The sequence below is a fragment of the Dendropsophus ebraccatus genome, chromosome 3 (genome assembly GCF_027789765.1).
Source record: "Dendropsophus ebraccatus isolate aDenEbr1 chromosome 3, aDenEbr1.pat, whole genome shotgun sequence".
Lineage (NCBI taxonomy): Eukaryota > Metazoa > Chordata > Amphibia > Anura > Hylidae > Dendropsophus > Dendropsophus ebraccatus.
The window spans coordinates 121,477,242-121,502,485 of record NC_091456.1 but is presented as its reverse complement, the minus strand read 5'-3'; the positions used below and the strand labels follow the sequence as shown (position 1 = coordinate 121,502,485).

Here is a 25,244-nt window from a genome sequence, read left to right as displayed (position 1 = left end):
ATAGTATAAAGTGTTTTAATTCATTTCTGATGCATTTCCTGTAAGTTAGAAACCATGTTGAGGCCCTGATATAACTAAAATTAGAAGTCAGAACTGATCAACAGATAAATTATTGAAATTATTGTTTTTACATAGGAGAAAGTCTAAGTGAGGGTAGTTATCAAAACCTTTCATTTCTAAAAAGGCCTCTGAAAGCTGCAATCTGCTCCACTGTTTCCTTGCATGTGGTTGCATAATAGACCTCTGCAGATCAAAAAATAATGTGGAAGCAATGGGAAAATCAGATGGGGGGTTGGTTAAGGTTTAGAAGTTATGAAACCCTATATTTGATCACTTGCTCTGTGAGTGCTTCTTTTCTGTTTTTATGTTGCAACTTAAAACGAAACATATTAACCATGCTGATGTTTTGTAACCCTGTCCTTCAGACTCCGATAAAAGATATTAGAGTCAGTTGTACATTTTTAGATTCTATAATAATCCTCCTCTGTTTAAGAGTTTGTATTTAGTTTTTCTCATGACAACAGAGTATATGCATCACATGCTGCTGTTTGTCTGTAAATGTGTTTGCTGACTAAATTTTGTCAGTCAGCTTCTGTCCCATTTCTACTCTCTGCACTCAGTTATTTGTTGGCCCCATCAGAAGACTTGCACTACTCTTTTCTGTCCGCATGTTATTTAGTTTTTTCCACTTTTTTCATTGTATGTTAGGTGTGCCTGAGGATTTGGCGGAGCCTCTGTGACTCTGTTCTTTGGAACAGACTCTAATGTTTCAGGATACTAACTAGGAACTAGCTTAAAATGCTACGAACAGTATGTTCCATCAATACTAGATGCTTAAACGTTCATGGAGAATTTTTACATTACTCTTTTCTTTCCCATATTGGCATGTAATATGTCAAAAACAACCTATATATTTTTATATATCTATATCTATCTATCTAGATAGATAGATAGATAGATAGATAGATAGATAGATAGATATAAATATATACACATTACTATATAAAAAAAAAAGAGATTATAAAGCATTTTTTTTTTCCACCATTTGGACCCATACATTGAAGTAGAAAATTTATGATGTGCTTGTATATAATATATACATAAATTTTCCCCAAACTTTGCTCAGTACATTACCAAGAACAGAGTCACTGAAACTGGGGCTGCCTCAACCCCTTGATCCATGTTCTAACTCGTGAGGTCTGAAAACTGCATCCACCTATCAGCAAGGGGGATGCACAGAACATGTCACTGTTACTCTCAGCGTTAAGTCCATCACTTTGTTTTATTGCAAATAATCCGTTGAATATCCCACCAGGGCTGGAGGTGTTCATGTTAAATACATTTAGTCACCTATGCTGTAATTAATAACTTTAAGTGGGTTCTCTGCCCTTAATCCCCTGATGCCTTTTTCTACACCCAGTATTATTGCGGGCATTTGCTAGTTGCCCTTATGTTATATTCCTCTGCATTTTCTGTCTTTCCCTTCCCTTTTTGTCTCCTTTCCCGTTTCTGTTTTTATTTTATTTTATTTATCTATTTTATACCTCTTTTGCATGATGTTTGTGTTTCTGAGAGCTGCATTTATCGATGAAACCGTGTCAGATTCTGAAGAAGCTTCGTTAGGGTTTTTACACCCCAAAACCACAAAAATTTCATTAGAGTTTCTCATCTCTGCTGCTGGTATGCGGTGCATCAAAACAATAGACGTACATTGAAATGTATTGTATGATTTTGGTAGTTAGAGTGGTTTGGCTATGTTGACATATGAGAGGCATCCTTCATAGCCAACAGCAGTTTCTCAATGATGAATCATCTTGTTAAGGTCATAGGATTCCTAAAGAGCCTTTATTTGTATATAAAAAAAAAACAACAACAAACAACAAAACCCTAAAATGTGTAAGTTTAATTTGGTTTGTATACCCCATATCTGTTGTTAAAGATGAGAAATTGCTAATAAATTTTTGTGTATTATCTGTGCTGTGATGGGTGTACTCCTGATCTATGGAACCCTTTTGCTATGAATTATGGCTTAATGTTTCTATATTCTCACTTTTTGTTTGTGAAGTAAGTTTTTATTTTAAAGTCTTTTATACAATTGATGTCTAAAAAACATGGTGTCTTTTTAAGTCTGTTCCTTTCTGTATCCTTGTTAATTTACCTGCAGTTCGTCGCGTTGCTCCTCGCTTCTCCATTCTACCTGTGAGCCATGAAATAATGCCTGGAGGTAATGTAAATATAACGTGTGTTGCGGTTGGTTCACCCATGCCATATGTGAAGTGGATGATGGGTGCTGAAGATCTCACCCCAGAAGATGACATGCCTGTGGGCCGTAATGTTCTGGAGCTCACCAATGTGAAGGAGTCTGCTAATTACACCTGTGTTGCTATGTCCAGTCTTGGGGTTATTGAGTCTGTAGCCCAAATCACAGTGAAATGTAAGTATTATTTTCTTTAGATTTTTGCCATAAATATGCACATGGGGGGAATTTATTAAGGCTGGCGTACCTGTACACTGGTCTTATATAAATTCCAGCCCCAATGCGCCACACTAGATGTACTAAGAAGCGCATGCGGATCAGCAAATCTGTGGAGGCACAGAAATCTACTCCTTCTCCAGAGCAGGCGTATATATTTCAGCCATGATCCACACGTTTTAGAAGGGGTAAATCATTACAACGCAGGTATGGGATGAGGCTATGCTTGCTCTCAGCAAAGCGTAACGTTGATAAATATCCATCAATCTGTCTACAAGAAGCTACCAGGAACTGAATTGCATGTAGAATGGTTTTCCCAAATACTGGTTTTAAGTTAGCTTTTTGTTTTTCAGCAAAAAAAAAAAAAAAGATTTTAATTTTTTATTTACTAATTTTCCATCTCAAAACTAAAGGGAGAATTAGAATTATCTTTTACTACAGGACATCTACCAATACCCACAGCAAAAAAAAAAATCATCAAATGTGTCTAGAGTTACAGATTCTCTGTGATCTGGATGATTAAGACGATTACCAGACAGCAGATGCAGATTTTCAGCTTACAATACAGTACAGTCATCTCAACAGGCTTTCTTATACTTTAAAGGAGAAGCAACATTTTTATTATAGTATTGTACTGCACCCTAAAGTTATACAAATCACCAATATACACTTATTACCGGAAATGCTTATAAAGTGCTTTTTTCCTGCACTTACTACTGCATCAAGGCTTCACTTCCTGGATAAACTAGTGATGTCATGACTCGACTCTCAGAGCTGTGAAGGCTGTGGCTGCTGGAGAGGATGATGGTAGAGGGATGCTCAGTGTCCCTCAGTGTCCCCCTGCTATCATCCTCTCCAACAGCCACAGCCCGCACAGCTCTGGGAGTCGGGTAGTGACATCACCATTTTATCCAGGAATTGAAGCCTTGATGCAGTAGTAAGTGCAGGGAAAAAAGCACTTTATAAGCATTTCCCTTAATAAGTGTATATTGGGGATTTGTATCACTTTTGTGGGGCAATACAATAATAAAAAATTTTCCCCAGACTTCACCTGTGTTAAGTTGTGTAAATAAAGTATATTTACAGTCATTTTGTTTTCATATTGAAACTTTGCTCTAAATATGTATCTAGTAGTTACTACTTGTTTTTTCCCTCCCCTCTTAACCTTGTTAGCCCTTCCCAAGGCACCTGGAGCTCCTGTAGTTACAGAAACCACTGCTACAAGCATAACAATCACTTGGGACTCAGGAAATCCTGATCCTGTGTCTTACTATGTAATAGAGTACAAGTCTAAAACGCAGGATGGACCATATCAAATCAAAGAAGATATCACTACTACGCGATACAGCATTGGAGGCTTAAGTCCTAACTCTGAATATGAGATTTGGGTGTCAGCGGTAAACTCTATTGGCCAAGGACCACCCAGTGAACCTGTTGTAACTCGTACAGGGGAGCAGGCACCTGCTAGTGCACCACGAAATGTACAAGCTCGAATGCTTACCTCCACCACTATGATAATTCAGTGGGAAGAACCTGTGGAGCCCAATGGTCAAATAAGAGGTTATCGTGTTTACTACACTATGGAGCCTGATGAGCCAGTCAGCAACTGGCTAAAGTATAATGTGGATGACAATCTTTTGACTACTATAGGAAACCTATTAGAACACGAAACCTATACTGTCAGAGTGTTGGCTTTTACTTCAGTGGGAGATGGTCCACTCTCTGATCCAATTCAAGTCAAAACACAGCAGGGAGGTAAGCTTTTTACTGTACACATAGATTTGAAATAGATTTGGGATCATTTATTAGCTCTTTGCCTGTATACTGTGTTTCTCTGAAAATAAGGCCTACCCTGATAAAATAAGCCCTGGTTTCATTTTGCAGGCTTTTTGGAATAGGCTTGAAATATAAGGCCTACTTCAAAAATAAGCCTTTAGTTAATCAGCTGATCAAATCCCAGACACTGTGTGGAGAGGAGGGAGGTATAAAGTATGGGGACAACTACAGAGGGGGATGAAGGTATACAGTATGGGGTCCTTCTTGCAGAGGGGTATATATACAGTATGGGGAAAGAACTATTTGGGGGGGGGGGGGTTACATGGGGGGGAGGGCCTTACTGAACAGAGAGGATGTATACAGTATGATTGAGATACTGCAGAGGGGAGAGTTGGAGGTTTACAGTATAGTGAACTACAGAGGAACTTACAGTATAGGAGCAACAGTGGGACATACAGTATGGAAGCTAACTACCATATACTGTAGAGTGGGACTTCTGTGTAGGGCAGTGCTTCCCAACCTTTTCCACCTCGAGGCACCCCTTGAAAAAAAATTAGCTCTGAGCACCCCTACCAAATAATGTTCTACAAAATACAAAAATTGTCATTCAGTAAATCACAGGTGACGTCTTCTGTGATCTGAGGCATCACTTTTCCTTTTCCTCTCCATCTGGTCCAGACCACCGTAATGATGTCTTCCAGCTATGTTTCATGTCTTCAGAACCTGCCAGACAAAGTGCGGGCGGAACATCAAAGTGATATGTGCATCCCTAGAAGCTGCGCGGCAACAGCTCCTAGGGATTCGTAAAGAGAAAGTGCACATTTTCCACTGGGGTTTTGCCATCGTCCCGGTTGGGAAAAGCTGGTGTAGGGGCATCCTGCGTTTCTCCAAAAATAAGCCCTAGCCTTTTTTTTTTCAAAGAAAAAATAAAGCTTTTTTTTACACTAATTTGTAGTCCCCATAGGATACTCCTTTGAGCAATACCATGATTGCTCTTAGGGATCAATGCCGTACATGTGTACGGCAGTGATCAATTTTACCTACGCTTAAATGCTTCAGGCTGTTACAGGCAGCCTAAAGCAATCGTCAAGCTGGGACAGCGCTGGGAACCAGAAGAGGACCCGGACATTGAAAATAACGGATCAGCTTGTCGCAATCGCGGCGCGCCTAGCTGATCCCCCCCCCCCCACACACACACACACACAAAACGAACCAGGAAGGAATTTTACAAGCCATTTAAATGCCGCTGTCAATTTAGACAGCTTAGAGCCACGGTCCCCGGTAGCGTCACAATACAGAGAGGGCCCATGTTGTAAGCCCTCTTTGTACCTCCTTAGGAATGCCTTGATGTCATGGGTTCTTAACCCCTTCATGTCAAAAGTCATTTGAAGCAATGTTCCTCCTCGCCTTCTAAGAGCCATAATGCTTTTATTTTTTCACCTAAAGGGCTGGTTGGGTGTCATAGGGGCTGAAGGTGCAATGCTGCTACAAGAGAGACTGAAAGGGTGGGAAGTCAATGGCTTCTTGCTCGTTCAGTCAGAGCGCCACAGATTTTAACTGTAAGCGTTCATCATTAGGTCCCAAGGTTAATAAACCAGGTGCCAGTCTGGCCCGGTGGGCAGTGGTGTGGTCTGCCTTTATGGTAGCTGCGCCACTTAAGTTGACACCCACTGTGTATGGAGCATGCGTAACATACAGCAAAAATATGCAGTTTTGAACCTTGCTCTTTTGGAATTCACACACTACCATACATTACACTTGAGTAGTATGAAGCCATAGTACATAAATTCCCCATTTATTACCCTTTTGTTAAACCAACAGAGCTTATGACTACATTTATCATCATGTGGTATCCACCTGTTATTGGCTGGCTAAATTTATGCATTTGCAAGAATATTTAACATGATAAGCCCTGCAAGTATATTAGTTGGGATAGCAATAGCCCTTAAAATGATTGTAATATTATTATGAGTGAATGTCAATTCACTTAATATTTACTTTGTTCTGTATAATAAATCTCACCAGTCCCTGGTCAGCCAATGAATTTCAGAGCCGAAGCCAAGTCAGAAACCAGCATTAGCCTGACATGGAGCCCCCCTCGTCAGGATAGCATTGTGAAGTATGAGGTTTGTTACAAGGAAGGAGAACGAGGGAATGAGGTAGGTCTTTTTTTTCCACTTGCATTAAGTAAATAATAATAATATTGTAGTTTATGTTGTAAAACAACCTTATAACAGTGATTAAGGTAATATGACTTTTGCTTTCATAACCTTTCATAACTCTTTTGATATATTTTATTAAGTGCATTATACTTTATTAAGCATCTATTCTGTGTTATAGAGATGAAGATATGTAGAAAATTGACATGCTTCAGTCCAATGAGATCTGGCCACCTACACAAACATTCTTTAAGTTGCTTGTCAGAAAAAGTGGATAGAAAACTTATATTATTTATACTTGATAGAATATAAAAAAAATCCAATCAAGCTATACCTCTATGTCATGAGAAGTGATCTATGAGTTGCCATTACTGATCTTTTTCAGCAGAGATCTGTTCTGAAGATGTGTATTTATCTGGCAAGAGTGATTAGTGACTGACTGCTCCTGCTGACCCCATATATGGGGTTAGCACTATAGAAGCCAGCAAGCATGTGATGCATTGGTTAAAGGGGTACTCCATACATGAGTGACAGGAACTGCCCAAAACAGTAAAGTCTTTTATGGGGATTTACCACTGCTCTGGATAGTCACAGACAGATGTGTCAGGCTGGAAAGAATACACAATTTCATGCAGGGCATACTGCAGTGGAAAAGTACTGGAAGACTTGAGTTTTTAAATTAATTACAAATTAATATAAGTTTCTGAAATCAGTTGATTTGAAAGAATTCTTTTTTGCCACAGTACCTCTTTAATCTTGTACCATAATGATTAGCCATAACACTATACCTAGTTTATGTATATGTTGTTGAGTAATATATGTTATACATGTGCTCCTCACTTTGACATTCAAAATAAGGAGTAATCTTCTACTAATACTGTATTTTGTAACAGATACGAAAGACATTTGATCCTGCAACATCTTATTTAGTGGAAGGCTTAAAACCCAACACAGAGTATATATTTCGCCTTGCTGCTCGTTCTAATCAAGGTCAAGGGGCTTGGACATCGGATGTTAGAGAGCGCACAATGCAGTCTAGTAAGTGTCCCCTTTCTTTATAAAATGGGGTCAAACTTTTTATTGATAGATTAGACCAAATGTTTTTTTCTGTTAACTAATGTTAGATAAGTTTTATGTCTTAATTTAATTTGAATTTGCTTTAAATAACGTTAATATTTTTCCTTAGCTTATAAGCTATACCTCACGCAGTCATAATCATTGCATCTTTCCAGATGCACAGTTCCAGATCCACAAAAAAAATAAAAATATATATATCTATATATAGATAGCTATTCACAGGATTTTTGTAAGTGGCCTCTGGTATATTTGGGCCTCCTGCTTTATCAGCTCTTTGTTAGTTCCAGAAGTTCTCAGCAAAAGACGTTTCCCAGTGCTGTTTGACAATGCAATTGTCACTGTCACCAAATGTTAATGCCCGTACACACTACGGAATTAGCACAGAGATTCCGCTCAGAACCCCCGCCTGCGGACTCTGCGTCGGATCCCGCCTGCTAACTCTTTCAGTGTGTAGGTCTCGCGCGTTATGATTTTGTGACAAAACTGTTCTTGTAACAAGCCAGGCACTTTTGTATAACATGAGCAGCACAGATTTTTATCCACTGAAAGTGAATAATGGTGGAAAAAGTAGGGAAATATAGTTAGGCTATAGTACTATACAAACTTGTATAACTTTTAGTTGTGAAAAGGGATAACATTTATTTGTTGAGATGTAAATATTCCCTTAATCATTTGCTTAATTTATTTGCTTGCCATTACCCACATTCAGATAGAGCTGTCATAATTATTTCTTCTTATTATAAATCCAAGGAGATCAGTTGTCAGCCCTTAATATAAGTTGTCTGTAGGGGCGGAAAACTAAATAGCATTTGTGGTCCACATAATCCAAAACATAACACACCCTGTTAGGACTTAAAGGGACACTGTCACCCCCTTTTTGCATTTTGACTGCTCTCCACAGGTTTAAAGGGTAAATGTTACAGCTTTCATTACTTATTTTATATCACACCTCATGGTGCTTGTTCTGGTAAAAAGTCATTTTTATCACCTGTGGATTGGTATAGGTCAGGCATGTCCAAACTTTTTTCGAAGAGTGCCAAATTTGATGAAGTGAACATGTGCGAGGGCCGACCATTTTACATGCTACATGCTATATGCTTTATAACACAGGCAGATAATAGCAAGCTGGATACCTGGGGGGCCGTAAAAGTTCGGAACGCGGGCCGCAAATGGCCCTCCGGCCGGACTTTGGACATGCCTGGTATAGGTGGACGGGGCCTCGTGGCCTATGTGCCACATCGCTCCGCCCCTAGCACCACTTAGCCCCGCCCCCATCCATGATGTCATCACTGCATAGGCCCCACCCCCTCAGCAGCCAATGGAAGGGCCAGCCTAAGGCTCTAGGCCCCACCCCCTAGATTGTCCCACACCAATGGCCGCTGAGGGGGCAGGGCCTTTACGGCGATGACATCACGGATGGGCCGGGGCTAAGTGGCCCTAGGGGCGGAGTGATGTGGCACAAAGGCTAAGAGGCCCTGCCCACATATACCAATCCACAGGTGATAAAAATGACTTTTTACCAGAACAAGCACCATGAGGTGTGATATAAAATAAGTAATGAAAGCTGTAACATTTACCCTTTACACCTGTGGAGAGCAGTCAAAATGCAAATAGGGGGTGACAGTGTCACTTTAGGTTATCACTTGTTTTTTTAACATTTCATTTGACAGTATCATTTGCTGATCACTGCAGTGCTTACACTAGGTGGTTCTGTTTATTTATTTGACATAACATTACTGAAGATTTACTAGGACGGATGCACCTTTCCACTATGTTGTATTCTGTTAAAGCAATGCAGCTTTCACTACTTTCCCTAACATGGCACACATCTGTTGGAGAATTAAGCACATGGTACAAAACAGTGCCAGATTATACAAGGTGTTTTTTCCATTAGTAAAATGACAGATAACAGAGAACCATACGCACTTTCCCTGTACAATTATTACATGAAAATGACCTACCTTTTGAGTGCCTTTTTTCAGCATAGAAAATGAGAAAGGTTGCACAATTGCATTGCCAAATGTCCTTATTGCATTTGGTTAGGTAATGACAACATAAGGCTATTGTCACACACAGACATTTTTAACACAAAGTCAAAAGTATTTTAATAGTTTTTATATTTCCCTTTTAAATCCTCCCAGGCTTTGGCTAAAAATTGTAATGAAAAACTGCCACAAAATGTTGTGTGCAAAACCGGCCTAAGGATTTTGCAGTTATGTTTGAAAGCTCTTGTAAAATATATATTTAAATCGTAACTACCGTTTTTTAAAACTTCTGACATGTCATAGCGACATATCAGAAGTTCGAATCCGTTGCGGTCTGGCTGCTGAGAATCCCGCAAGCAGAAGCGGCACTCTGTCCCATCATCTCCACTTCTGGGAGGTGAATTTTGTAGACTGTTCGTATTATTGTCAGTTGCTGATAGGCATGTTTGGCATGTACTCTTGGAAGTTTTCCAATCCTATATGTCAACTATATGCTCTAAAAAGCATTAGGTTTTAGAAAATAAACAATTTATTTTAAAATGGGTTTATTTGTCTTAAAAAAAGGAGGAAATATGTTGCTGTTGTCATAGAAAAATTCAGATCCTTCCAATCCTGCCTTTCTCTGTCTTTTGCCTGATTCCAAGATGAGCGTTCAGAGCAGAACAAGCCCACTTAGTCAGTCATTGGCCACGGCTGTGTCCCATTATGGCCAGTGATTGACTGAGTGGGAAGGTCCTGCGCTGCTCTCACCTTGGAAGCAGACAGGAGTAGCAGGGGATTGGAAGGAGCAGAAGCTGCAGCAGGGCCTGCAGGGTAAGTATAGGTTTGTTTGTTTTTTTGTTTGGCCAAACAAAAAAAACAGCATATTAACAAGGATGTCCATATAGGATGTATTTTAGATATGCCTTGGGAGGGATTAATTAAATAAATAAATATATATATATATATATATATATATATATATATATATATATAGCGCATATATTTATCTTCACCACTTCCCCTCCTTCCCAGACAACCCCTTTAATTTTCAGTGTCCAGTCACACGTACAGTGTTTTCAGCTGCTTGTTTTTGGCCTTACTACATGAAAAAAATGCCTTGAGGGATATTTATCAACTAGTCTTACAGTAAGAATGTTGTTTGTTGCTCACAGCAACTAACCACAGTTCAGATTTCAGATAATCATGAGCAACAGTAAAGTAAAAGCTGAGCTCTCATTGGTTGCAATGTGCTCCTCAGAACATTCCTGCTGTAAGACTACTTAATAAAGCTCCCTCTATACCCTTAAAGCAGAATTCCACCCTTGTAAATATTTTCTACGTGACTTTTAGAATTTACATTTAAGGTATATTCACGTAAAATATTTTTCATCTTCATTTCAATCTGCATAAAATCTGCTTGAAATCTGCCTTCTGTTGTGACGATTTGCTTCATAGTAATTTTTTTCCATTAGATTTTTGCCATGGGCTCTGATCTAAGTTTTTAAAGCGATCCTGTACCCACAATCTGACCCTCCCAAACCGCTTGTACCTTCAGATAGCTGCTTTTGATCCAAGGGGTCCATTCGGCAGGTGATGCAGTTATTGTCCTAAAAAACAACTTTAAATCTTGCAGCCCTGTGTCAAATTGGCAGGGCCTAGAGTGTCTATGCCCTAGGCTTGCACCGTCTTTCCATCCCTCCTCCCAACCCTCTTCATCATTAGGAACGCCCCAAGAACAATTTCTCCTATTCATCACTTGTGTGAACACTGCACATGAGCTGGATTGTTAAGGCACCTGTGCAGTGTTCAGGTGATGAATAGGAAAAATCCTGCCCGGGGGCATTCTTAATGACGAGGAGGACGGGGAGGAGGGACAGAGAGGCGGTGCAGGCCTAGGGCGGACACACACTCTAGGCAACACCAATTTGACACAGGGCTGCAAGTTTAAGTTATTTTAAGGGTATAAACCCACACACCGTATATGCAGCAGATATGCAACAAATACGCAGCAGATTTGTTGGTACAGATTTGATGCTGTGTTCAGTTATTTAGATCTAATCTGCTGCGATTTTGCTGCGATTTTGCTGCGAGTTTGCTGCGTATCGCAGCAGTAAATACGCTGCATATACGGTGTGTGGGTTTATACCCTAAGTCATTTTTTTAGGACAATAACTGCATTACCTGCCGAACGGACCTCAGGACAGATCTTGAATTAAAAGCAGCTATCTAAAGTTAAAAGCGGTTTGGGGGGGGGGGGGGGGTGTCAGATTGTGGGTACAGAGTCGCTTTAATACAGAAAAGGCTTGTAACGTGAAAAGAGCCTTAGGATGTGTTTCCACATTTGAGTTTGAAATGCTTCCTGAAGCCCGAAACTATGCTTCTGTTTCGTAACCAAATAGCCTTACAATGTTGCCAATAATGCCTGCAATATTGCGCTGTTATTGGTTAAGAACACTTTTTGGGAAACAGCTGCAGTAACTTTATCATGCAATTATTAAGGATTTTTATATATGGAAATTGGCTGGTGTTATGCTGCGTTTACACAGACAGATTTATCTGACAGATCTTTAAAGCCAAAACCAGGAACAGACTATAAACAGGGATCAGGTCACAAAGGAAAGACTGGGATCCATCCTCTTTTTAAATCCATTCCTGGCTTTGGCTTCCAAAATCTGTCAGATAAATCTTTCTGTGTAAACGCACCCTTAGTCATGCTGGTTAAGGCCCCTTGTCCTCCTGTGATCTTCTTCGTCAGTTAGCATTCACATTCATAAAATGGAATAAAGCAGTCGTTCCCTCCAGTATTAATCCACCCTGCTATCTGGGCTGCACTTTTTACAGGAGTTATCGCTTTAGTACTTATTACCAAGTGTAATATTTAGCAGTCTGTGTATGTGGTAAAGGCTGCATGGAAAGCCTTTTTACTACATTAATCACAATAGAATTTTGAATGTGTAAATTTTGGTCATTTTAGTTTAATGGATTGGAATGTTGCTGTTACTGTGGGGATAGATTTCCCTTTATGGCAATAAACCTGAACTTTTCACAGACCGTTGCCTTTGTATGAGTTGTTCTTCACTGCATGAGTGGCTGTGGCAGCTGTTCTTTTTGTGTCTTGTCTTTTTTTCACCCCTGTAACTCACCCAGCTATTTTTTTAAAGGGAAGCTAACAGCAGGTTAGAAGACTCTAACCTGCCGTTATGGTCCCATCGAGCATGGGATGCTGAGGATAAAGGTAGTTTTCTTACCTCCATCCTCAGCGCCATTTTTGTTAAATTAATATTAATATGTAAATTAGTTGGTTTGGTGCGCAGGGGGTGGTACTGCAGCACTTAGTGAACTGATCTTCCTGCTGCCTCCTTATGAATATTCATTCCACTGCTGAATGCAGCCTCAATATTCACAAGGAGAAAATGAGTGGGTGGGTAGGACGGATCAGTGACCTGAAGGCCTGAACCTAACCGCTTAATTAGCATATTAATAAAAGGACATTGGTGCTGAGGATGAAGGTAAGGAAACTACCTTTTTCTCACGATCCCCAGCCCTATGGGAACATAACAGCAGGTTCAAGTCTTGTAACCTACTGTTAGTTTCCCCTTAAGGATACTTCACAATCTTAGGCCACCATGTTTCAATAATTTTTATTCATAAGTTCAGTTCTGTAACACAATGTATAGTTTTTTGAGTGGTCATGAATGCATTTTAGAGATGACTGTAAAGTATTAACGTGTTTGCTAATTTTACCCACACTCTGCTTCAGGTCCCTAGAACCAATGGTTTACCATGAAAGCACTTCAGACACTGCAGTGCATTTGTAAAACCATGGTGAATATCAATCCTTTAAATAATTATTATAAATTAGTTTCAAGCTTTCCACGGTTTCATTGGTTGGAAAATCCTTTTTGGATGACATCTGGATCATGGAGACACCTCTTGACTGGAAAATGCTGGTGTAGCGTGGTACAGACCCCTGTGTGCGTCCTCTTTAGGTTTTTGTTCACTCATCACTGTTAACCTTGTATGTCTGTGTTGTAAGGGAAGTGTGTACTGTCCATTCTGTCTGTTCTTCCTTACTTTCAACATCAGTGCTTTGCTTTTCATGCATGCCATATTTACATCGTCCCTAACACACTTTCCCCTTCCATTAGTTTGCTTTGTGTGCACTCTGCTGCTTTAAGAAAACTTCTTTGTCCTTAAGTCTCACTTCAAATATACCTGCTAGACTGTAAGCTCTAACAGCATCAAAGCTTAAAGTAAAATCCATTAAACTAAAGGTAAAGTATATCTATATTTTTTCTCTGAAGAAGACGTATTTTAACTCTTTAAGTACCAAGAACAGAAATAAGAATGTCAACTAATTAATTTACATAAATAAGTGATATCTAATCAGTCATGAGCAGAAACCTAAATTATATTGTCCACGCGAAATGTACAAATCAACTGGTACTTCAAGGGTTAAATGCCCAGTAAAGCTATTTCTTTGAGTACGGACAACCAGATTGCTGTAAAGGAGACGAGGTGAGTAAAAGTGAAGCTCCAGAAATATTCACAGACTCTTTTGAAAGTTCAGGAGTTTTTTGGTTGGATTTTCCAAGTTCTTATAAATACAGGTTTGCACAAAGTTGGTATGGACAGAAACAGCCATATTGGCACGTGTTGAGCTAAGCAGAGGTGAAGAATTGTGACAGTATGTTGATGTAAGCTCACTGTAAGGTGTTACGAGGTCAGAAAACTTCCAGTAGATTGGTTTTAAAATGATAGTTCTAATATTGCATGGGGGTTTTATTTTAGTAATGTGATTGAAACTGTAATTTGAAAAATATGAATAGTAATTTTCAAAAAATATTGACATTCAATGAAAATTTCCTCATTAAAAATTATTTTATGATTTTAACCAACCACAGAAGTTGAGTCTGATCTCGTATTACCTATCAATTATTGCCAGAAAGTCTTAAATAAATATTCATGACGTAAAGGTAGGTGATCAAATGGAACCTAAACAAATCTCTAGTGTTATTTATTCATTTTATGTAGTCATTCATTTTCACCTTATTTTTTTTAAATCATTTTTATTCAATGATCACAAAATCTGCTTATGTCTCATGCTGTGACTGAACCATTGGTTATACCCTCATTAAATAAAGTTTTCAGTCACATCCAATGTAGTCTCATGTACAGTAAAAAAGCTATTGCTTTCACCAGTCTGTCTTTGCCTCTGAGCTGGTTGTTGATCAGTTTAAGAACCCTACAGCACATAGGTCAAAGCCTGAAAAAGTTAGTATATATATAGCAAAGTTGAAAAAAAAAATTACCAGTTACTAATGGAGACATTAAACATGAACAAGAAACTCCAGTACTTAGTCAATTCCCTGTAGCTCTTTTAAAATGGAAAAATAGAAACTCCAAGTTCCTATACAATTATAATATGTACCCTGCTTTGCAGGTGGCTCATTCATTATCATATGATAACAATTTGTAGGTAATCAGCATATGTGAACTGATTAAATTTACTAGTTGTGTCCAGTTCTCAGAATAAAATCTTCTGAAATTCTTTATAGTTTGCCCTTATGTTCCATTCTGACGTTTTTAGTTAAACATTTGTGTTTTTGTTGTTTTCTGTTTATTTTTGAGTTGTTTTCCTTTTTTTTCTGTTCCATTTTTTTATCTTTCCCATCTTTTGTTTCTCTGCTTGCCCTATCCCTCCTGCCCTTAACTGTCCTCTCATAGAACCGTCTGCCCCCCCTCAAGACGTAAAGTGTGTCAGCACAAAGTCCACCACAATACTGGTAAGTTGGCAGCCTCCCCCTGCAGAGAGTCACAATGGCATTCTTGCTGGATACAGCGTGCATTATAGTGCTTTGGACTCCGAGGACCATGTACCTAAAGAAGTGAAAGACATTCCACCTCAGACAAATGAGATCCTTTTAGAAGCTCTAGAAAAGTGGACTGAGTATCGTATCTCCGTTGTGGCGCATACTGCTGTGGGACCTGGCCCTGAAAGCTCGCCCCTTGTTGTACGCACTGATGAAGACGGTAATTTTATGCTCTTACTTTTATTACTTTTGAGTTTTATATTACTTAAGTGATTATATGTTTATTCTGTAGTTAAATGTCAAACGTATTAGTTTCCTTTGTTTAACAAATTATTAAGTCTGGAATATTTTATTTCTGTGAAAAAAAACTTTTGTTTTCCTTTTCAGTACCTAGTGCTCCACCACGAAAAGTTGAGGTGGAAGTGCTCAACTCGACCGCCATTAAAGTTTTCTGGCGTTCTCCTGTTCAAAATCGACAACATGGGCAAATTCGAGGCTACCAGATTCATTATGTGAAAATGGAAAATGGAGAAGCAAAAGGGCTTCCCCACATAAGAGATGTTATGCTGGCTGATGCTCAGGTAAGGACTAAGGACCTTAAATAAGAAAGGTATTAGTCCCAGCTCTGTCCATGTCAATTTATTCAGCTTAGGCTGGGTTCACACTGCGTTTCTGCAATCCGTTTTTTTTCATCCATTTTTTGCAAAAAAAACTGATGAAAAAAACGGATGCATTTGTGTGCATCTGTTTTCCATTGACTTACATTGTAAAAAAAAAAACGGATCAAAACGGATCAGTTTTTTTTAACGGACACAAAAGCGTAGCTGACACTACTTTTGTGTCCGTTAAAAAAAACATCCGTTTTGATCCGTTTTTTTTACAATGGAAGTCAATAGAAAAACGGATCAAAACGGATGCACACAAATGCAACTGTTTTTTTCATCCGTTTTTCGCAAAAAACGGATGAAAAAACGGATGAAAAAACGCAGTGTGAACCCAGCTAATGATCTTTAATCCATAATAAGTACATTCCCAGGACAAGAATAGGATTTGTGTTGCTGATGTACTTTACACACAGTGGATTGTCTAGACTGAATACAATTATAGCAAGCTCTCAGCTGTATAAAGAATTAGATTCATGTATAAAACGGGAGGTCACTTTAGATTAAAATAACCAACAAGGGACTGCGTGCCCATTATCTGTCACACAGCTTTTGTAGTGCATATGGACAGCTCTGTTTGATATGAAAATGTGGATCATGCATGATCATGCTGCTTCTGTGTAGTGTAGGGAGGTAGAAAATATATACAGTGGTGCCTTGGATTACGAGCATAATTCGTTCTGGGACTGTGCTTGTAATCCAAATAACTCTTAAACCAAAGCAAATTTTACCTTAATAAATAATTGAAATGCAGATAATTGGTTCCACAGCCCAAAAATAATAATTTTGTATTCTGAATAACATGTAAAACAAATGAAACAAACATTTAGAAACAGCTGACAGAGACTGCAGAGGGCATGAAGGAATAAGCAGGACATATGTGGGCACATACATGCAGCACTCTCTGTCTAGGGAGAGAGGCGTTACAGCTATGAAGAGATTACCTTCACAGTTCTGTCCCCGATGCAAGCCCCAGCCTGAAGTGGATCTGCTATGATTTGGACGGTAAGGGAGACATCCTGGGTCAGAGTACAGGGCTTTAGATCCCACTATGCAGGCCTTTCTCTCCCCCACTCCTCCTCCCACCCAGTGCAGGAAGCTCCTAAACCAAAGCAATGCTCTTAAACCAAGTTACAATTTTGAAAAACTGTGAGCTCTCCTTGCAAAACGCTCTTAATCCAAGTTACTCTAGAACCAAGGTGCCACTGTATAGGAAAGTTTGTGTTCACCTGGGACCATATAGCTTTGTGAATTCATCGGCTGATGTAGGGTTGCTGGGAGGGGTTAATGGTGTAAATATATATATATATATATATATATATATGTGTGTGTATGTATACGTTCAGGTGTTTGACCAAGTCAAATGGCAGTGAAATGTAATTGAAAACAATGCAAAGGCTTGACAAAATTATTTAAAACAACAACTATTTTTACATAGCTGATGAACTCTTGACTATGAAATCATATGTCAGACCTGACATTTCAAAAGGGGAAGCATTGTTTGATCACATATAAGTATGCAAAAAAAAAACCAAACACCTGCAGACTGGAGAAGCTGTGGTCAAGAGCCAAAATTTGATGCTAAGGTAGAAGGGCAGTTTTTTTTTTACTACTGTAGCCATAAAAACACAAAACTGCCACCCTGAAATAACTGTTGATTTGAATACACATTTAAAAGGGTTGTGTCTAGAGATGAGCGAACCGGGTTCGGGTTCGAGTTGATCCGAACCCGAACGTTCGGCATTTGATTAGCGGGGGCTGCTGAACTTGGATAAAGCTCTAAGGTTGTCTGGAAAACATGGGTACAGCCAATGACTATATCCATGTTTTCCACATAGCCTTAGGGCTTTATCCAAGTTCAGCAGCCACTGCTAATCAAATGCCGAAAGTTCGGGTTCGGATCGACTCGAGCATGCTCAAGGTTCGCTCATCTCTAGTTGTGTCATTAAGAAAACTTTAGATCTAGTTTAGTTGTAGTTAGGTCTAGACATTATGTGAAATTAAACATATTTCAAATGTACAAGCATTTCTGCGCTGTACTGTTTAAAAAGCTATAGACTTAGGACCCTATTATATGGAGCGATAATCTGCTAAATCGGGCCGCTTTAGACTATCACTCTGTGTAATAAAAACAACTATCAGTCAAAGAAATAATCATCAACATTTTTAAAATTCATTGGCTGTCGACCGCCCACCGCTACGCGTAATAGTGATGTGTGGCCGACAAAGGATGCTAAGGTACAGAAAGTAATAAAGATTATACTTACCTGTCCAGACTTCCCCGGTGTGCACTCCTCAGCCCATCTTTGAAGTGACAGGAAGCTCATCCAATCACTGGTCATTGTGTTGTCCTGCTGAGTAGTCTGTCACTTCAGACACAGGATCAGAAGTCCCCAAGGCGAGTGAGAAACAAACAAGACTGGAGGACAACAGGGAAGTCTGGACAGGGAAGTAACATCTTTTTATTATTTTTACACCAAAGCAAGGGCTGCATGGCCATTGCTAACAATTGCTGCACAATAGAGATGAGCGAACCTCGAGCATGCTCGAGTTTATCCAAACCCGTTTGGCATTTGATTAGCGGGGGCTGCTGAAGTTGGATAAAGGTCTAAGGTTGTCTGGAAAACATGGACACAGCCTATGACTAAATCCATGTTTTCCTCATAGCCTTAGGGCTTTATCCAACTTCAGCAGCCACCGCTAATCAAATGCCGAACGTTTGGGTTCGGATGAACTCGAGCATGCTCAAGGTTCGCTCATCTCTACTGCACAATAATCAAGCCACGTATGGGCTTGTTATGCGAATGCGTATATAACAGATCGGTGGTCGGTTACTAATCCCTCATGTTCCTGTATTGTTTTGATAACTGTCAGTTGGTCTTATTAAGCCTGCAAGCAAGTGGATTATGGAAAAGCATGGCAATAGCAGTGTCACAGTTCAGAGATGAAACCAGGAAGTAATTAGATTTATAGGAAAGAAAATCAGTAAAGCATGTAAAATACTTTACTAAAAACAGCACCTTTTACATATATGTATCTTGTAGACATATGATTTTAACAACATTTCTTCATGCTACAACCCGTTTAACGGCTACAACCCATTTAACACCAGGGTAAGCGTCCCTTTACACACACAGATTATCTGACAGATATATGACAGATTTTTGCAGCCAAAGCCAGGAGCAAACTATAAACAGGGAACAGGTCATAAAGGAAAGACTGAGATTTTTCCTGTTTTAAAATCCATTCCTGGCTTTGGCTGCAAAAATCTGCCAGATATCTGTCTAATAATCTGTGTATGTTAAGGGACCCTTTGCGAAAAGATACCAATATGATTGAGTTTTTGGCGTACAATTTGACAAAGTGGTTTTGTTCCTCACTTCAAGCTTTCACTTTAAACCACAACCACTTCTGTCTGTCAACATATACTTCTTTTTGCCAGTCTTTACATATTTATATCTTAGATATTTTATCAAGAAAAGACCTTTACACCTCTGCTTTGGAACTCTGTCAGGTCTGACGTGTGTTGACCCTAACACACACAACAAGTTATTCATTTTATCCAAGATTATATAAGCTACATAACCTGTGGGGAATAGGTAGCATCAATGGTAGGTGTATTAGGAAATGATCAAATTGACTACGTAAAGATAGGGGTGTACTATTTTGCCGAAACCTCTGTAAAAGCAGTTACAAGCAAACATGTATCAAACATGTATCAAATTCAGATGAGATGAACAGTACCACTGCAAGTCACTTCTAGGGTATAAACCCACACACCGTATACGCAGCAGATATGCAACAAATACGCAGCAGATTTGTTGGTACAGATTTGATGCTGTGTTCAGTTATTTAGATCTAATCTGCTGCGAGTTTGCTGCGAGTTTGCTGCGTATCGCAACAGTAAATACGCTGCATATACGGTGTGTGGGTTTATACCCCTATAGTAAGTTCGTATTTATAGTTGATCAGTAGTGTAACTACTTTCCACTAATTTTCACTATTTTCACACCTATACACTTTCAAACACTTGCAATTTATATATCTCTTTCTTCCTCTATTTGCATTTCCTTGATCAGTGGGAGAAGGATGATACAGCGGAATATGTAAGTATTGACCCAAAATGCTTCTGTAACATAATTTATTTAATGTTGAGAATGTTTGAGAATGTTTAATGTTTGAGAATATCAAGTCTACCACCAACGTTGCACAAATCCTTAACCATAGTTATAATGATCCTTTTTGGAAAAAAAGAGCCTAACAAAAAAACCATACTGTTTTCCATAGTTCTTATTTTGGTTCCCTGTGGTATTTGCTGGTAACCAAATATATTACTATGGGTTTACATTAAAGTTTGGCCTTTTGCTGAGGCATAGCTAGCTCACCCTGCACCTGGGCAAGGATTCAGTTTGGCGACCCCCCCACCAACTGAAGGCCGCTGTACAACACCTCCGCTGATAATTGTGCACAGATCTAAGGCCCTGTTCCCACTGTGCAAAACTAGCGGAATTGTCCGCCGCGGAATGCTGTTAGCCTCCCGCTCATAATGGGAGTCTATGGGAGGCGCGCGCTCCTGCTATGTCCGCCACGGAATTCCGCTAGTTTTGCTCAGTGGGAACGGGGCCTAATTCTTGTCAGTGCCCTTCACTGACAACTCCAGTGCTGAGAAAAAAAAAACTGAACTGAAGCTCTAGTTTTTTCTTCACTTCCTGGTTTGGGCTTTCCCACAATGTACTTTCTCCTGTGGTGTTCAACTGACTCTGTAGTGCTGTTAGATGGCTTACAGCTTGCTCAGACAATCAGAGCTGAGCAACCTAAGTCATCTGACAAAGGGAGGCTGGCCTAATAGGGCTTAGACCCGCCTCCATCTTGATGATGTCATTATCACAAAATGGCTGCCACAGAAAAGCCTGGGGTCAACAGTCATTAGGTAAGAATGAGTTTACTTCACTTCCTGGTGAGGGGTTGAGGGGGGGAAACTATAGGGAAGGAGGGCAGATAGGTGATTGAAGCATATTACAAAGTTATATATTACTTTGTAATGTGTTTCAGTTACTGGGAAAAAGCTTTTCACTGGAGTTGTCTTTTAACAGCTCTGCTGGCCAGCGAGCATCTGCATCTCTCCTCACCAGATGTCGAATCAACACCCATTGTCTTGTTTTTAACATTAATGATTTCTGTAAGGTTCATTGGGGGAGGGGGGTAATAATTTTTATAGAGGCTAGTCTGTAGCATAGGACGGAGGCCGAGAGGGGGCCCTAGCGTAACATTTACTTTTTACTTTTTTACTTATTACACAATAATATTAGACTCACAGGTGATGTCTTCTCTGAAGCTGATCTAAACTGCCATGACTTCTTCCATGTATGTCCATTCCATGTATCTCTGCAGGGTTTGACACCCACACATTTTCAGATTCTAACTTTTGCAGCAGACGCTCATCCTCTCTTAGTGTCACGCACTGCACCCTGTGAATACCGCTAAAGACCTACCTCCCAAATATCATACTGCCACATACTGAACTGTGCCCCCCAATGAGGTAGAATGCATTGAGGTAGAATGCATATGAGGTAGAATGTAGTGTGCTCTTGCATCTGCTTGTATGGTCTGGCCCCAAGTATGAGATGAAGGTCGCTGATTACTTATCTTGCTACTTCTGTCTAACACTGGGAGCAAGGTTTCCTCGGCAGCCACTGGGTGGAGTGGTTAGATAGCTGGGTCATGTTCTAACAAAGATAACATCGTAACATCAATCAAAAATCTAACCTACCATTGCCCTGCACTGACAGCACTATGTACTGGCCAAATATTCCCTCCACACCATCACTGCATAAACTTTTTCTACTGCAAACACCAGTTTAACCAATTTTCTCCACATAAAGTGCCCTTATGGTGGTAGAAACTACTATTATATAGGCGCTCTGCAGCTCGTATAGGTGTTTTTCTCCAGTTCTTCTCCTTCTGATTCAGGCGGCTATGAAGACCTTTCCCTAATGTGACTTCTCCTCACTTATAATTGCTCAAATGTACCTCCCACTCATTAATGCCCCAATGTATTGTCCCCACAGTGTCCAATACATTAATAATGTCCCCTGTACCCCATTAAAAATGTCCCCTGCTTTGCACCCCCCACCCCATATAGTAGTATTGACCCCTGCTGTGCAACCGGCATCTTCTGGCAGTCAGCCAGTCAGTGCGCTGCCCCAAGGATTTGTTCCAAGGGTGTTGTAACCTATGCACATTGGAAATAAACTAAAAACCTCTAACATCCTTAATACCTAATAGCCAAACTGAGATGTTGACTTCAGTATACCTTCTCTACTGCCATTATTGTGTGTGAGGAGGGGTGTTTGTGGTCGGACACTGACATCATCGTTGTGAGGTAAAATCTGATCTCCAGAACATTCTACCATTTATTTCTATGGGGGGGGGGGGTTTCCCCAACCCTCTTTTAGTGAGCTACCGACAGGCCTGGCTGTCATGTTTGTGATTGTTTATATATATATTTGTGGACAGTTTGACATTTTTGTTTACCTTCTATTATGAGATTGGATGTATTAATGCTGCCACAATTTTTCATCTCACATTAGGGTGCGTTCAAACGTACAGGATCTGTAGCAGATTTGATGGCACAGATTTGTAGTTGCAGTTTCAAAGCAAAGCAATTGATAGATGTAACCTCAAGATTAGACACCTGAATAGTAATCTTATGAGCAAGTAGTACTGATTCTCTTTCTTTCATGTATTACACATTGTCATTTCTGTACCATTTTTTGATTTTTATGTTAATTCTCATGTTAATATCCTCTTTAACCCCTTAGGGACCAAGCCTATTTGGGCCTTAATGACCAGGCTCATTTTTCTAAATCTGACCTGTCTCACTTTATGCGCTTTTAGCTCAGTGATGCTTTAACGTATGCTAGCGATTCTGAGATTGTTTTTTCCTAACATATGGTACTTTATGTTAGTGGCAAAATTTGGTCACTGTCTTGTGTTTTTTTTTGTGAAAAACATCAAAATATCAAGAAAAATTAGCACTTTACGAACTTTGAAATTCTTTGCTTCTAAAAAAAGAAAGTCACATGACAAAAATTAGTTAGTAAGTCACATTATGAATATGTCCTCTTTATTCTGGCTTTATTTCGTAAACATATTTTACTTTTTTAGGGTGTTACGGGGCTTAGAAATGTATCAGCAAATTATGATAATTTTCATGAAATTTCCAAAACTGATTTTTTTTAGGCACCAGTTCTTTTTTTAAGTTGATTTAGGAGGCTTGTATATTGTAACCCCCCATAAGTGACGCCATTTTGGAAACTAGACACCTTAAAGAATTAATCTAGGGGTATAATGAGCATTTTAACCCTACAGGGGCTGGAGGAAAGTATTCACAATTAGGCCGGAATAAAATGGAAAATAGAAATTTTCCAATAATATATTTGTTAAGATTAAAGTATCTCATTTTCATAAGCAACATGAGAGAAAATGCACCCCAAATTTTGTAACGCAGGTTCTCCTGAGTACAATGGTACCCATATGTGGGTGTAAACCACTGTATGGGCACACAGTGAGGCTCAGAAGGGAAGGAGCGACAATTAGCATTTCCAGTTCAGATTTTGCTGAAGAATTTTCTGAGCGCCAGGTGCGTTTGCAGCTCCCCTGTAGTGTCAGCAGAATAGAAAGTCACCCCATTTTGGAAAGTACACCCCTCAAAGAATACATCTTGGGGTGTGGTGACCATTTTGACCCCATAGGTATTAGAGGAAAGTATTCAAAAGAAGACGGTAAAAATGAAAAAATAGAATTTTTCCAATAATATGTTTGTTTAGTGTGAAATTTCTCAATTTCACGAGGAACAGGGGAGAAAACTCACCCCAATATATGTAACGCAGGTTCTCCTGAGTAGAACGGTACCCCATATGTGGGCATAAACCACTGTATGGGCACACAACGGGGCTCAGAATGGAAGGAGCTCCAATTAGCATTTTCAGTGCAGATTTTTCTGAAGAAGTTTCTGAGCGCCAGGTGCGTTTGCAGAGCCCCTGTAGTGTCAGCAGAATACCCCCACCCAAAAGTCACCCCATTTAGGAAAGTACACCCCTCAAATAATTCATCTTGGGGTGTGGTGACCATTTTGACCCCACAGGTATTGGTGGAAAGTATTCAAAAGAAGACAGTAAAAATAAAAAAAAATAGAATTTTCCCAATAATTTGTTCCTTTAGTTTGAAATTTCTCAATTTCACGAGGAACAGGGGAAAAAACCTCACCCCAATATATGTAATGCAGGTTCTCCTGAGTAGAACGGTACCCCATATGTGGGCATAAACCACTGTATGGGCACACAGCAGAACTCAGAAGGAAGGGAGCGCCAAATAGCATTTTCTGTGCATGATTTTTCTGAAGAAGTTTCTGAGCGCCAGGTGCGTTTGCAGAGCCCCTGTAGTGTCAGCAGAATAGAACCCCCCTCCCCCAAAAGTCACCCCATTTAGGAAAGTACACCCCTCAAAGAATTCATCTTGAGGTGTGGTGACCATTTTGACCCCACAGGTATTGGAGGAAAGTATTCAAAACTAAACCGTAAAAATGAAAAAATTGAATTTTTCCAATAACATGTTTGTTTAGTTTGAAACTTCTTAATTTCACAAGGAACAGGGGAGAAAACTCACCCCAATATATGTAACGCAGGTTCTCCTGAGTAGAACGGTACCCCCATATGTGGGCATAAACCACTGTATGGGCACACAGCGGGCCTCAGAAGGAAGGGAGCGCCAATTAGCATTTTCAGTGCATGATTTTGCTGAAGAAGTTTCTGAGCACCAGGTGCGTTTGCAGAGCCCCTATAGTGTCAGCAGAATAGAACCCCCCCAAAACTCACCCCATTTTTTGAAAGTACACCCCTCAAAGAATACATCTTGGGGTGTGGTGACCATTTTGACCCCACAGGTATTGGAGGAAAGTATTCAAAACTAAACCGTAAAAATGAAAAAATAACATTACTGTACACTAGTGTAAAATACTTAGATCACTGATACAGGTCATTTCAGTACCTGATGTACTGCAATGTATTGTATCATGCCTCATGCTGACAGGCAGTAGCCACAGCCACCCCTGTCAGCATGAGGCATCTCCATGGAGACCCCGGGGACCTTCATTAGGACCCCCGGATCACCATGGAGACATCTGAGGACCGGACGGCGCCGTGGGACATCGCGGTCGCGTAAGTGACCCGCGGCGCCGACCGGGACACACCGGCACCCGTTAGATGCCGATGTCATGGTTTGACAGCGGCATTTAACGGGTTAAACTGCTCGGAGCG

General features: G+C 39.9%; 1 protein-coding gene across 1 annotated transcript in view; it reads left to right on the top strand.

Moving 5' to 3' along the window:
* Positions 1-25,244, top strand: part of LOC138786539 (receptor-type tyrosine-protein phosphatase S-like) — a 338,771-nt gene that overhangs the window by 178,099 nt on the left and 135,428 nt on the right. The window contains exons 7-13 of the mRNA XM_069963521.1: positions 2,165-2,434; positions 3,647-4,228; positions 6,275-6,408; positions 7,302-7,446; positions 15,180-15,485; positions 15,653-15,846; positions 20,007-20,033. Coding sequence (XP_069819622.1) covers positions 2,165-2,434; positions 3,647-4,228; positions 6,275-6,408; positions 7,302-7,446; positions 15,180-15,485; positions 15,653-15,846; positions 20,007-20,033 — 1,658 coding nt within the window. The remainder of the gene's footprint in view (positions 1-2,164; positions 2,435-3,646; positions 4,229-6,274; positions 6,409-7,301; positions 7,447-15,179; positions 15,486-15,652; positions 15,847-20,006; positions 20,034-25,244) is intronic.